This window comes from Sciurus carolinensis, chromosome 2 (assembly GCF_902686445.1).
Source record: "Sciurus carolinensis chromosome 2, mSciCar1.2, whole genome shotgun sequence".
Lineage (NCBI taxonomy): Eukaryota > Metazoa > Chordata > Mammalia > Rodentia > Sciuridae > Sciurus > Sciurus carolinensis.
Window position 1 is genome coordinate 137,179,405 of NC_062214.1, and position 12,580 is coordinate 137,191,984.

At 33.7% G+C, this 12,580-nt stretch overlaps 1 protein-coding gene across 1 annotated transcript in view; it reads right to left on the minus strand.

The window, feature by feature from the left end:
* Window positions 1-12,580, minus strand: part of Ralgapa1 (Ral GTPase activating protein catalytic subunit alpha 1) — a 217,231-nt gene that overhangs the window by 170,031 nt on the left and 34,620 nt on the right. Inside the window, 3 exon segments of the mRNA XM_047542464.1 lie at window positions 2,158-2,273; window positions 5,580-5,757; window positions 7,154-7,197. Of these exon segments, the coding sequence (XP_047398420.1) occupies window positions 2,158-2,273; window positions 5,580-5,757; window positions 7,154-7,197 (338 nt within the window).

Here is a 12,580-nt window from a genome sequence, read left to right on the forward strand (position 1 = left end):
TGTCTATACAGTGGAATATTATTCAGTAATAAAAGGAATGAAGTATTGATATATGCTATAACATGGATGAATTTTGAAAATATCTGCTAAGTAAAAGAAGTCAATCAAAAAACACTATATATCATGTATGATTGTTTGAATTGTCAAGAACAGAAATAGATATAGACACATAATAGATTAGTGTTTGCCCAGGGCAGGGAACAGAAGAGCCTGAAGTATAACAGAACTGACTCCTAACGGGAATGGGGTTTTGTACTAGGAGGACTAAAATTTTCTAAAATTATTTGTAGTGATGGTTGCATAACCTTGTGAATATATATTTTAAAACCTGAACTATAGGGGCTGGAGGTATGGCTCCACTAGTGGTAAAACAAAAACTGAAGACAACCCAAATAACCATCAATAGGTGACCAAATGACTAATGATTTTGTTATACTGCATAACAACAGATGTTACATAATAATAAGGAGCAAACTATAGATAGATGTAAGAATATGGATGGTTCTCACAATAATTATGCTAAGAACAAAGCCAGATCAAACAAAGAATACATACTATATGATTCCACTTACATGAAAATATAGTAAATGCAAACTAATCTATTGTGACAGCAAACTTTCAGGGGGTGAGAGATACACTTCTTGTGGTAAAGATTTCAGGTAACAAAATTCAACCAATTGCAAATCTTATGTTAAAGTTCACTGTACATAAATCATCTCTCAATAGTCAGCATGGCAATTTAAAAAAATCTATAGGAAGTATATAAGTTTTTAAGGAAAACTAGTCATAATGATAATAACAACTATCTGCTATAGAATATGTACTGTGTTGTTCAGAGTGGTGACGGAGGATGGGAGAGCAGTTACTGAGATCAGGGGTCTCTGATGCCCTCATGGCTGTGGCATGCCTGGTTGCTGGGAATGTTTCTGTGCAACGGCACAGGATGCCTAGCTGCTGTAGCAATGCCCTGCATGAGGAGGTTCTGTGCAAGAGCCCTATGAGTTCTAACCTTGATCTCAGGCACACAGCTCTGGGGAAAGGAAGGAATTCTTATGCTAGACAACCACAATGTTTCACCAGTTCCACCACTTCTCTGATTGTTGCCTACCTTACAGTAACTTTAAACAACAGACTTTCTTGAGAGCTACACAAAGCTACTAACATTGCACTTTGCAACTACGGATTGTAAATGTGGAAAAGCTACAGTTTCTGTAACTTTCCTGAATACAAAGAATAATGGTTGCATAGTCTTTAACCTGATAATGAGGTGTACATAAATAAAGATTGCTGGCAAAACTCTTCAGACCTGCATCTCCATCAGAGAGCAGGCTCCACCTGATCTCAGCTTAATCTTCAAGATCTGAGTCTATAAATCTTTACTTTCCAATCCTCCTTAACCCCTCACCAGACCCGAGAGTTTGGTCAGGCTGGTAACGACACAGTGCTAATTACTTTTTTATTCTAAGCACTTCGTACTATGTAAGCCTCAAAAACCAAGATGGAATAGGATTCTTTTTATTCCTCTTTTACAAATGAGAAAACAAAAGTACAGAGTAGTTAAATAATTTTCCAAAGGTCATGCTATTAGTAAGATGTACAATAGGGATTTAAACCCTGGTAATCTGGCTCAGGGCCCAAATTAAATTTTAAATGTTTGTTTCTGAAGTACAGGGAATTTTTGAGTTTGGAAACAGAACATGCACATTTCATAACTAGAGATGAACAAGTTACCTTACAAAATATATGAACTTAGAAATTCCAAAGTATAAATAGGTTTAAGTGTAAATTACATTTTGCCCCAATTCCTATCCTGCAGCCTACCTCCCTAATTGTTACATTTTGACATACTGATCCCTAAAAACAGTTATTAGCTTTTCATTTACAGCATCACAGCTGTTGACTACCAAGGATGGTATTAGAAAATAGATCTAACTGGTTCACATAAGATTACACAGTCAATATCACTAAAATTTTCCTCTTCAACCAAGAGTTTCATAATCTCTCCAGTGGTTTTATTTCAGGAAGGGGATACTAACACATATTTTCAAAAGTAAAAATTTGTCAGTCTTCCTTCAAGGAAATAAAGCAAATATCTACTATGACAAAATAACACAAGAGAGCTAAAAAGGGGGTGATATCAAAGAAGATAACATGTACCTGAATTACTATATATTTTAAGAGTGCTTCAAGAAAATAGCTTGTGAGGTCCTCTTGTCCTTTATCTCCTGATTGAGGGGGAACAAGAGGAGTGATTTCCTCTATAGTGACTTGAGCTAAAAGACAAGAATATATATATATATATAAAACAAATTTAATAATACAATAATATGAGCAAATAAAATTTAACTGCAAAACATATATGTAATTAAAACTGCTTAAAAACTTTCTAATGACTGAATCATGAATAAATCTGAGGTTAAAGACTGGGAGTACAGCTCAGTGGCAGAGCACTTGCCTCACATATGCAGGGTCCTACTTTTGATTCCCTGAGCAGCCTCAATTAATCATTCTAAGGCCATCCTGAAAGTCTATCACAACAACTATAAACTTTAATATTCAGCAATTTTGTGAACCCTTGATGAGAGAATGTAACATAGAGATGAACAAGACAGATATGTAGTGCTTAAGAGTGCATGACCCCTCATTTGAGAATGAATTTCTGATAATTTTAATTCACATTAAGAGTATCCATCACAAAAATTCACAATATGATGAGAAACATTAGCAATATTACACTTATTCAAAGTAACATTCTAATAATAAGAAACTTTGGGCTGGGGAGATAGCTCAGTCGGTAGAGTGCTCAGTCGGTAGAGTGCTTGCCTTGCATGCACAAGGCCCTGGGTTCGATCCCCAGCACCGCAAAAAAAAAAAAAAAAAAAAAAAAAGAAGAAGAAGAAGAAACTTTACATTTTTTACTTTTCAGATCTTCAAAAAAAATTTTTAACAAAGCAAATGCAAAAAAATCAACTCATAACCAGCTGAATTATCTTAAATATTTTCTAAGCAGCACAATTAACACCTGCTTGAACACATGTAGATCTCTAAACATGTCTCTCAGTAAATATTAGCCAAGAAAGTACAATTTCTTATACATTCTAGTTTTTAATAGATGCTATGGTATTTCTAACACTTATTTAAAATTATTCTTTTAAAAGACAATCTTGATCATCTGTCCTCTGGATTTCCTGAACTATATCCTATCCCCACAGAAGAATACGCTTATGATGTTTTATTTTGTGAGGCTAAAAAAGTCTCCTTAAGACACACTGGACCTCTTGCATTAAGTCCTCTTAGTCTCACTAGGGGAATATATAGATTCTCCATATTTTCCATGTCCTACAGACTAAAAAGCAAAACTTCTATTCTCAAAGAGAGAGAGCAAATGTCAGTCACAAACACATTTGAAACTAATCAAAAAAATAAAGTCAGGGCTGGGGTTGTGGCTCAGTGGTAGAGTGTTTGCCTAGCACACATCAGGCACAGGGTTAGATTCCCAGCGCTACATAAAAACTAAATAAACAAAATAAAGGTATTGTGTCCATCTACAACTAAAAAAAAATTTTTTTAAGTCAGCCATAAAAATAGTGATGGAAGGAAACCTACCCTGATAGGGTTACAGTGATACAGAAGAAAAAGCACTTACAAAACATCTGTTAAGTATTTCAAAATAAATACAATATAAATAAGCAGGTGAAAGACTACTTGAGCTGGTTCATTTATAGATTTTTTGTCAACTTGGCACTGTTTCTAAAATTTTATGCTACAGGTATAGTTTGATTTAGTACAAAACCTATAAATTGTAGAAATGCAAATTACAAATATTACCCAACAGAATACCTGTTAGAGTCTGCACTGTGTACCCCCAAAATTCATATGCTGAAATCCTTACCCACAATGTGACTTTATTGGAGATGGGGCCTGTTATGGTTTGAATGTGAGGTATCCATCAAAAGCTCCTGTGTTAATACAGGAATGTCAAAGGTAGTGACTGGATTGTGAGAACTGTAACCTAATCATTCCCTCTAGTTTAAATGACTGGGTAGCAACTGTAGGCAGGTGGGGCACGGTCCGAGAAGGTGGGTCACTGAGGGCACGGCCTGGAATGGTGCATCTTCCTTGTGGCCCCTCCCCTCTGTCCTCTGCTTCCTGGTGGCCAGAAGGTAAGCAGCTTTCCTCTGCACACCTTCGCCTGTAATGTGCTGCCTCACCTTCGGCCCATCTACAGACTGAGCAACAGTGAGCCCCAAATAAACTTTTCCTCCTCTAAGTTGTTCTTGTCCGGCACTTTGATCACAGTGACACAAAGACAACTAAAATAGGGCACTTAAGGATGTAATTAAAGTTACATGATGTCATAAGGCTATGGCCCTTAATTAGAAAGGACTGGTGTCCTTGCATAAGAGGAAGACACACCAGCGCTTATTCTCTGTGTGTGTATATGCTCATCAGTCCACAAAGAGAAGGCCATTTGAGGATGCAGTGAAAAGGTACTGTCCACAAGCTAAGGAGAGTTCTCACCAGAAACCACCCTGATCTTGGACTCCTGCCTCTAGAACTACAAGAAAATATATTTCTGTGTTAAAACTACCTAGTCTGTGGTATTTTGTTACAGCAGTCCTAGTCAACTAATATAATACTATATGTGACAAATATTTGCTAGTGAAAAAATAAAGAATACAAATAAATATACACAAATACAAAATTAAATTTTAACAATAAATATACTATTGGGCATTTATAAAACTTCAATTTATATGATACATTTTTATATCATCTATTGCACAAAGTAAAACATACTTGGTACATTTTTATATCATCTGTTGCACAAAGTAAAACACACTTGGTACTTACACACTTGGTAAAACACACTTTGGTATCTAAATTAATTCCAGGATACAAGGTGATAAATAAGAAATAGAAATTAGAGATAAATGTAAAATTATCTATTTTAAACATGTTTCTGATGTTTAGAGAGCTGAAGCCTTGCTACCTGAAGAAAATGTCCCTTCTGGGGCTAGCCAAATCCTAGAGATAATTAGGACCATAGACTGTGACAGTGCCTTTCATATGCAAACCAATCAATCCAGAGTTCACACCTCCACCACCTCCTCTACACTGAACACTCAAGACCACTACACTTCACCCCAGGGCCAGGTACCAGACAACTATGCACAAGCTGTATGTCTAGAACACACTGAAATTATTCAATTAGCTAATCTTAAACTTGCTTATTACTCCAGTTTGCTCCTTCCCACAGAAACCACAACAAAGGCCTTGCCCACATTTATTCCTGTTCCCTCTGTCTTCTGATAAATCCTGGTACTTCCCCACATGGCCCCCATATTATGGGATTTAGTACAAAACCTGTAATTTCCTCTTGGAAACTGTAACAAAACTGTAACTGTAATATTTCCTCTTGGAAAGCTGTTTTCAATAGCTGTCTTGATCTGCTGGCCTTATAACACTCCAATAACATTGCCCTGTATTGCCCATTTAATAAAATGCATAAACATTTACAAAATACGTTAAGAAACTACTGAAAAAAAATACTGAAGGATAACATCTCATATACTTACTTTCTTGAAGGTTGAGTGGAGGATTAATGAGATTATCTAAAGTTCTAGGTCCATGTTCAGATTGTGGTGCTGAAAATCCAGGGATTAAGCATGAAAACATCCAGAGCTGTTCTTTGCTACAGTTATTTTGAAGAGCTTGCAACCATAATAAGAAAAGACGAACACCTTCCCTCCTAATCTAAAATGAAAAACAGTGTTTTTATTTTAATAGAAATACTTTCTTCTTTAAAATATAAACTCTCCAGGTGATTACAGAATGACATTTTACAAAAGACAGAGACAGGGAGGGGGAGGTAGATATATTTTATACCCAGGGCATCTACTGAACTCTCATTATTTTAAATCAAAACTCAGGGATTTTTAATAAGTAAAGAATGAACTTAGTTTCTATTTAAAGCCATTATATAACTTTTATTCCATAATTTCCACTTGTGAAAAAAGGCAGAAAATCATTTCCTCCTTCTATACTTTTCTCCTTCCCTTCTGCCTATAACCACTACTCTAATCCAAGAAGCACAAAGAAACAGGGCAATGATTGTTCCTTGCTGTGAGACTGATAAAAAAATGAATAGCAACAAGAATCTCAGTGTACTGCTAACTCAATGCTCCTCTCCCTAAAAAGTTGTGAAATTATTAAAAGTATAAAATTTATTAAAGTTAAAAAATAAAAATTATTTAAAAGCTCTCTGAAATTATCTCACTTATTTGTAATTTGCTTCTAAACTACAAATCAGGAACTCTGGCCTATTACTGTATTTAGGCACCTAAAATAATATTTACACAAAGAAGACAATAAATATTTGAATCAGTGAATGAACACTCTCCCAGCAAGAAAACAAAAAGACAGGAAAATTAAATCTCTGACAAGTAAAAAACTAACTTCTTCACTAACCTAACCACACAGGTAGGTTTGGAAATTACACTGCCAGAGCTTTGTTAATAGCCACTGTCAAAGTCATTCAACTGCTGCCCTGAGGCTACACCTCACAGTTCCGTCAGGTAACAGGAGAAACATATAAGAAGGTTTATTTCTCTGTACTGTTGTACCCAAGTCTTGATTTCAAAAGTGTATTTTATAATGTGTGGCTTTAACTAACTTACAGCAAGATGCTTTTGGAATGGGCAGCTTCCCTTATCATACAACACTCAGTTAATGAAAAAGAAATGAAACTAATATATTTGTGTGTGTATGTGTGCATATGTACGTATATGTTTGTGTGTTTGTATAAACACATATACATTCACAAACACATATATTTATGTATATATTCTCTATAACTAAAAATGGCTATGGTAAAATTAAGAATAATTTGTTGAATGACTAAATTTTAATTTTCTGGTGAACGAATCAATGCAGATGCAAAATACAATAGTTTCTCAATGCCCTCGTCAAGCTAATATTTCTTTTTCACATGTAACACTAAATATGTAACTATATTTTAAGTGAATTCAATTCAAGTAAGACACCTCAACAAGCTTCAGGAAAAGCTGAGTTACGAAAAATGGAATGGGTGGCATGTATGCTTTATTCAGTTTTTTACAAGTCACAGAATATACATATAATTCTATTATACCTTTAAGGAATTTCCTGTGTGGAGTAGCTTCTTTAAAATCAATCCTGCAAAAGAACAAACATGATTTTAAATGTTCATGTCTCCTTATCTATTTCTAAATGTCAGAGTTCTCGGTCAGACTTGAAAAAACTTTTAAACAAGTCTTTGGCAACCTCCAAATTTTTCTTGGTGACTTTGATATCCCTCTGGTCAAAACTGAGGCCAGAGGGGCATACGAAAAAAAAAAATCACCTTTCCAACACATGGTTTATTACAATTAAACATCATTTATTTTATTGAAAAAAACATAGGCCCAATATTGTTTTTAAAACAACAATCTACTACATATCTTAGACTAAGACTGAAATTAAATATTTTATCAAATAAAACCCACAGAAGAAAATTTTCATTTAATTAACCAAATAGAAATAAAAGTCTAATATTTCCCTACAAATATTTCCATTACACCAATTTTCTTTATTAAGTTTCAAAAAGTCTTTAATATTCCTATTTCTTTTAACTTATGACAAATGTTCTAATATTTGATAATCTGATGAGTGTTAAATATCTTAATGTTTTCATTTGATGTTTGCTAAGGACATTAAACATCTTTTTATTTGGCCACTAAGTTTCTCAATGTCCTAGTCAAACTGCAAATTGAAAATACAAAAAAGAAAATAATATTAATAAACATCCAAAAGACCACCATTAAATTTGAACAAATCTAAACATATCTCCACATTTATTACAATTTATTAATTTCATTTATTTTCATTATATTTAATGTTTTACTAAACCTTGTAGGTATCAGTGAACCTAATCATTTTCTTCCCTTCTTCCTCAGAGGAAACTATTACACAGAATTTAGTATTAGTTCTTAAAACTATTTTTATATTATTTATAAATTCATTACAAATTTAGTTTGGTTTAAGACCTTATACAAATGATACCGTACAAAAAAAAAAATCATTTATAAGTTAATCATCAGAAATTTATTTGTTTGTGTGGAAGGAACAGAATTCCACCTCAACCCCAAAATGGATAACTAATTATAGTACTAACTCTTTCAGGGTTTATAATGTTAAAATAAAATGAAATGTCATCTCAATCATATTTCAAATGTCCATAAATAAGTCAAGGTCTTTGAATCACTTCAATGTTCTTTTTTATTAATCTACTATACTTGTTCATCCCTGCACCATTGACAGTGTTATTACTATAAATTTACATCTTGTTAATAGGTTTGGAAATACCCAACAATACCATTCTTCTTCTCCAATTTTTAAAATTCTTCCAAATTGCTTTGTCCTTGATTTCCCATTTAAATTTTAAAATAAACTTGTCAAGGCACATTGAAAAATTCCTACAAAAATTTTAAATGAGAATTGTTATCTTTATACTACCACATCAATCACTCATGAATATCATAGAAGATTCCATTTATTCAAGTCTTTTCTTGTTCTTCAATAGTCATACTATTACCATAAATTAGTCTAATTTCTCAAGTGAAGAATAACTACATTTTAGGCTACAATATACCTCAATAACTTCAAAAAGTTCAACTCATCCAAACTGTATCTTCTGACTAGAAAGGAATTTAGTTAGAAATCATGAAAGAAATTTGTGGAAACATCAAATATTTGAAAATTAAAAAAATAAAAACATTCTTAACTAAGTTATGAGACAGAAGAAACCAAAAGTGACATTTAAAAATATTTTAAACTGAATACAGTGGCACACACATGTCATCCCAGTGGCTCTGGAGGCTGAGGCAGGAGGATCGCAAGTTCAAAGCCAGCCTCAGCAAAAGTCAGACGCTAAGCAACTTGATGACACCCTGTCTCTAAATAAAATACAAAATAGGGCTGACGATGTGGCTCAAAGGTCGAGTGCCCACGAGTTCAATCCCCAGTCCTCTCCCCAAAAATTTTTTTTTAAAACTGAGTAAAAATGAAAGCTTATGAATTTATGAGAACAGAGCTAAAGTAAAGCTTTCAGGGAAATTTATAGTTTTCAATGCCTATACAAGAAAAAAGAGATATCAAATTAATATCATATGCTCATATCTTTACAAACTAGAAATAAAATAGTAAATTAAAACCAAAGCAAGCATGACGTTTTTGTACAAAAGATTACAACAAAAATCAATGAAATAGAAAACAAAAAAGTATAGAGAAAAATAAATCCAAAATTTAGTTCCAAAAATCAACAAAATGATCAATTTTAGCTATATTGACTAATAAAATAAGAAAGAAGACACAAATTACCAAAATCAGGAAAGAAAGCAGGAACAGAGGGAACATCAGTACTGACCCTATAGGATTTAAAATAGTTATTATAAGAGAATAACTTGAATAGCTTTATACCAACAACATAGACAATTGGAAAAATTCCTAGAAAGACACAAATTATCAAAACCTAAACATAAAATCTAAATAAACCTATAACAAGTAAAAAAGTTGAAATGATAATCACTATTCTCACAAAGAAAAATCCAGGTCCAAAAGGCTTCACTTTTTAATTTAATTCAATATTCAATATTTAATAAAGAAAAATATTACCACTCATTCACAAGCTGTTTAAGAAAACAGAAGTGGGCTGGGGTTGTGGCTCAGTGGCAGAGTGCTTGTCTAGCATGTGTTCACTGGGTTCAATTCTCGGCACCACATATAAATAATGAATAAAATAAAATCCATCAACAACTAAAAAAATATTAAAAAAAAAAAGAAAACAGAAGAGAGACCACTTTCCAATTTTTCTATGAAGCTATGATATATTGCTATTAAAGTGAGACAAGGACGTGACAAGAAAACTACAGCTGAGCATAATGGTGCAACACCTATAATCCCAGTAACTTAGGAGGATCACAAGTTATTCAGGCCCTAAGCAATTACTGAGTCCCTGCTCTAAATAAAACCTATGGGGATGTCGCTTAGTGGTTAAGTGTCCCTGGGTTCAATCTCCGATACAAAAAAAAAAAAAAAAAAAAAAGGGAGAGAAAGAGGAAGAATAAAAAAAAAAAGAAAACTACATAGCAATATCCCTCATTGAAGTGCAAATTAAAACAACTCTAAGATTTCATCCTACTCCAATTAGAATGGCTATTATCAAGAACACAAACAATAATAGATGCTGGCGTGGATGTGGGGAAAAAGGACACTTTTACATTGCTGGTGGAGTTGCAAATTGGTGCAGTCACTCTGGAAAGCAGTGTGGAGAATCCTCAGAAAACTTGGAATGGATCCACCTTTTGACCCAGCTATCCCACTCCTCGGTTTATACTATCGAAAGGACTTAAAATCAGCATACTACAGGAACATAGTCACATCAATCAATGTTCATAGCTGCTCAATTCACAATAGCTAGATTGTGGAACCAACCTAGATGCCCTTCAACAGATGAATGGATAAAGAAACTGTGGTATATATACACAATGGAATATTATTCAGCCATAAAGAATAATAATATTATGGCATTTGCAAATAAATGGATGGAATTGGAGAATATCATGCTAAGTGAAATAAGCCAATCCCAAAAAACCAAAGGCCAAATATTTTCCCTGATCAGTGAATGATGATATATAGTGGGGGTGGGGAGGGGTGGGGAGTGAGAGAATGGAGGAACTTCAGATTATGTAGAAGGAAATGAGAGGGGGGTATGAAAAATGGTGGAATGAGACAGAAATCACTACCCTATGTACATGTAGATTACACAAAGAGTATGAATCTACATCATGTATAACCATGGAAAAGAAATGATGTACCCCATTTGTGTACAATGAATCAAAATGCAGTCTGTAAAAAATTAAAAAATAAATAAATATTTTTTTAAAAATCCCTCATAAACATTGAGGCAAAAAGTTTTAATAGATTATTAGCAAACTGAATTTAGCAACATATACAAAGGGCTAAAGTGGTAACCAAATGAGATGCAAGATTGATTTAACTTATTATTCAATTAGTGAAATATATTAATAGAATAAATGACAAAATCACCAATTTATGGACAATGATCATAACTACAAATACAGAAAAAAATGCCTGACAAACTGATTACTCACTCATGATTAAAAACTCAATAAAGGGGGTTGGGAGCAGTGACTTGTACCTGTAATCCCAACTGCTCAGGAGGCTGAGGCAGGAGATCGTGAGTTCAAAGCCAGTCTGATAACTTAGAGAGGAACTAAGGAATCAGAGAGACCCTGTCTCAAAATAAAAAATAAAAAAGGGATGGGGATGTGACTCAGTGGTTAAGCACCCCTGGGTTCAATTCCTGGTACCAAACAAACAAAAACCTCAATAAACTGAGAGTAGAAGATAACTTCCTCAACATGACAAAGGACATCTACAAAAAAACTATAGTTAACATGTTGTGTAACGGTAGAAGGCTGTTTTCTCTGTAAACCATGGAATAATGCATGGATAACCACTCTATTTTTTTCGGGGAGGGGGGGTTACCAGGGATTAAACCCAAGGTCACTGAACCACTGAGCCATATCCCCAGCCTTTTTTTTGTATTTTTTTAGAGACAGGGTCTCACTGAGTTGCTTAGGGCCTCAATAAGTTGCTGAGGCTGGCTTTGATCCTCCTGCCTCAGCTTCCTGAACCACTGGAATTACAGGTGTGCACCACCATGTCTGGCTTGGATGACCACTCTTGCTGCTTTCTTCAGCACTATATGGAGGTACAATAAACAAAAAAGAAAGAAAAACTATAGGTAATATTAGAAGTAAAAATTAATTGTCTTAATTCACAGGTAATACGACAAAACTCCAAATCCAAAGGAATCCACAATACAAAAAAAGAGAGAACTAGCAAACAAATGTCTATTAATTGGTTGAAAAGAAAAACAACATGGCAAGTCCACATGATAGAATACTATGCAGCAATCAAAAGGAATACTGGCTATGTTATAATATGGATAAACCAAAAAGAAATTATGCTAAGTGAAAGACACATACAAATGAAAAAATATTGGATAATTTCATTTATACGAAACATCCAAAATAAGACAAGTTTATCTATGACAAGAAACAGACCAGTGGTTGGAATAGCAACTGACTACAAATGGGCATGAAGGACATTAGGGGGTGACAGAAATTTTCTAAAACTCAACTGTAATGACAAAAATATATTTACAAAAAATAACTGATTTGTTTATTTAAATGAATAAACCTTATCTACATAAATTATGTCAACAAAACTATTTATTAAAAACCAACTAGTGATCTGGGGATATAGTTTATGGTAAAGCACACATCTAGCATGTGTGATGCTCTGGGTTCAATCCCCAGTACTGCAAAAAGAAAACAAACACTTCAACTGAAGTTACTGATTATTTTCCTTTATACACAAAACAAAAAAACAAGCGAACAGCTGTAGAATTCTTCTGAGTGATAAAGAAAAATGACCATTTATGAATTTTCTAAGTTACAGACATTTTTTGAAC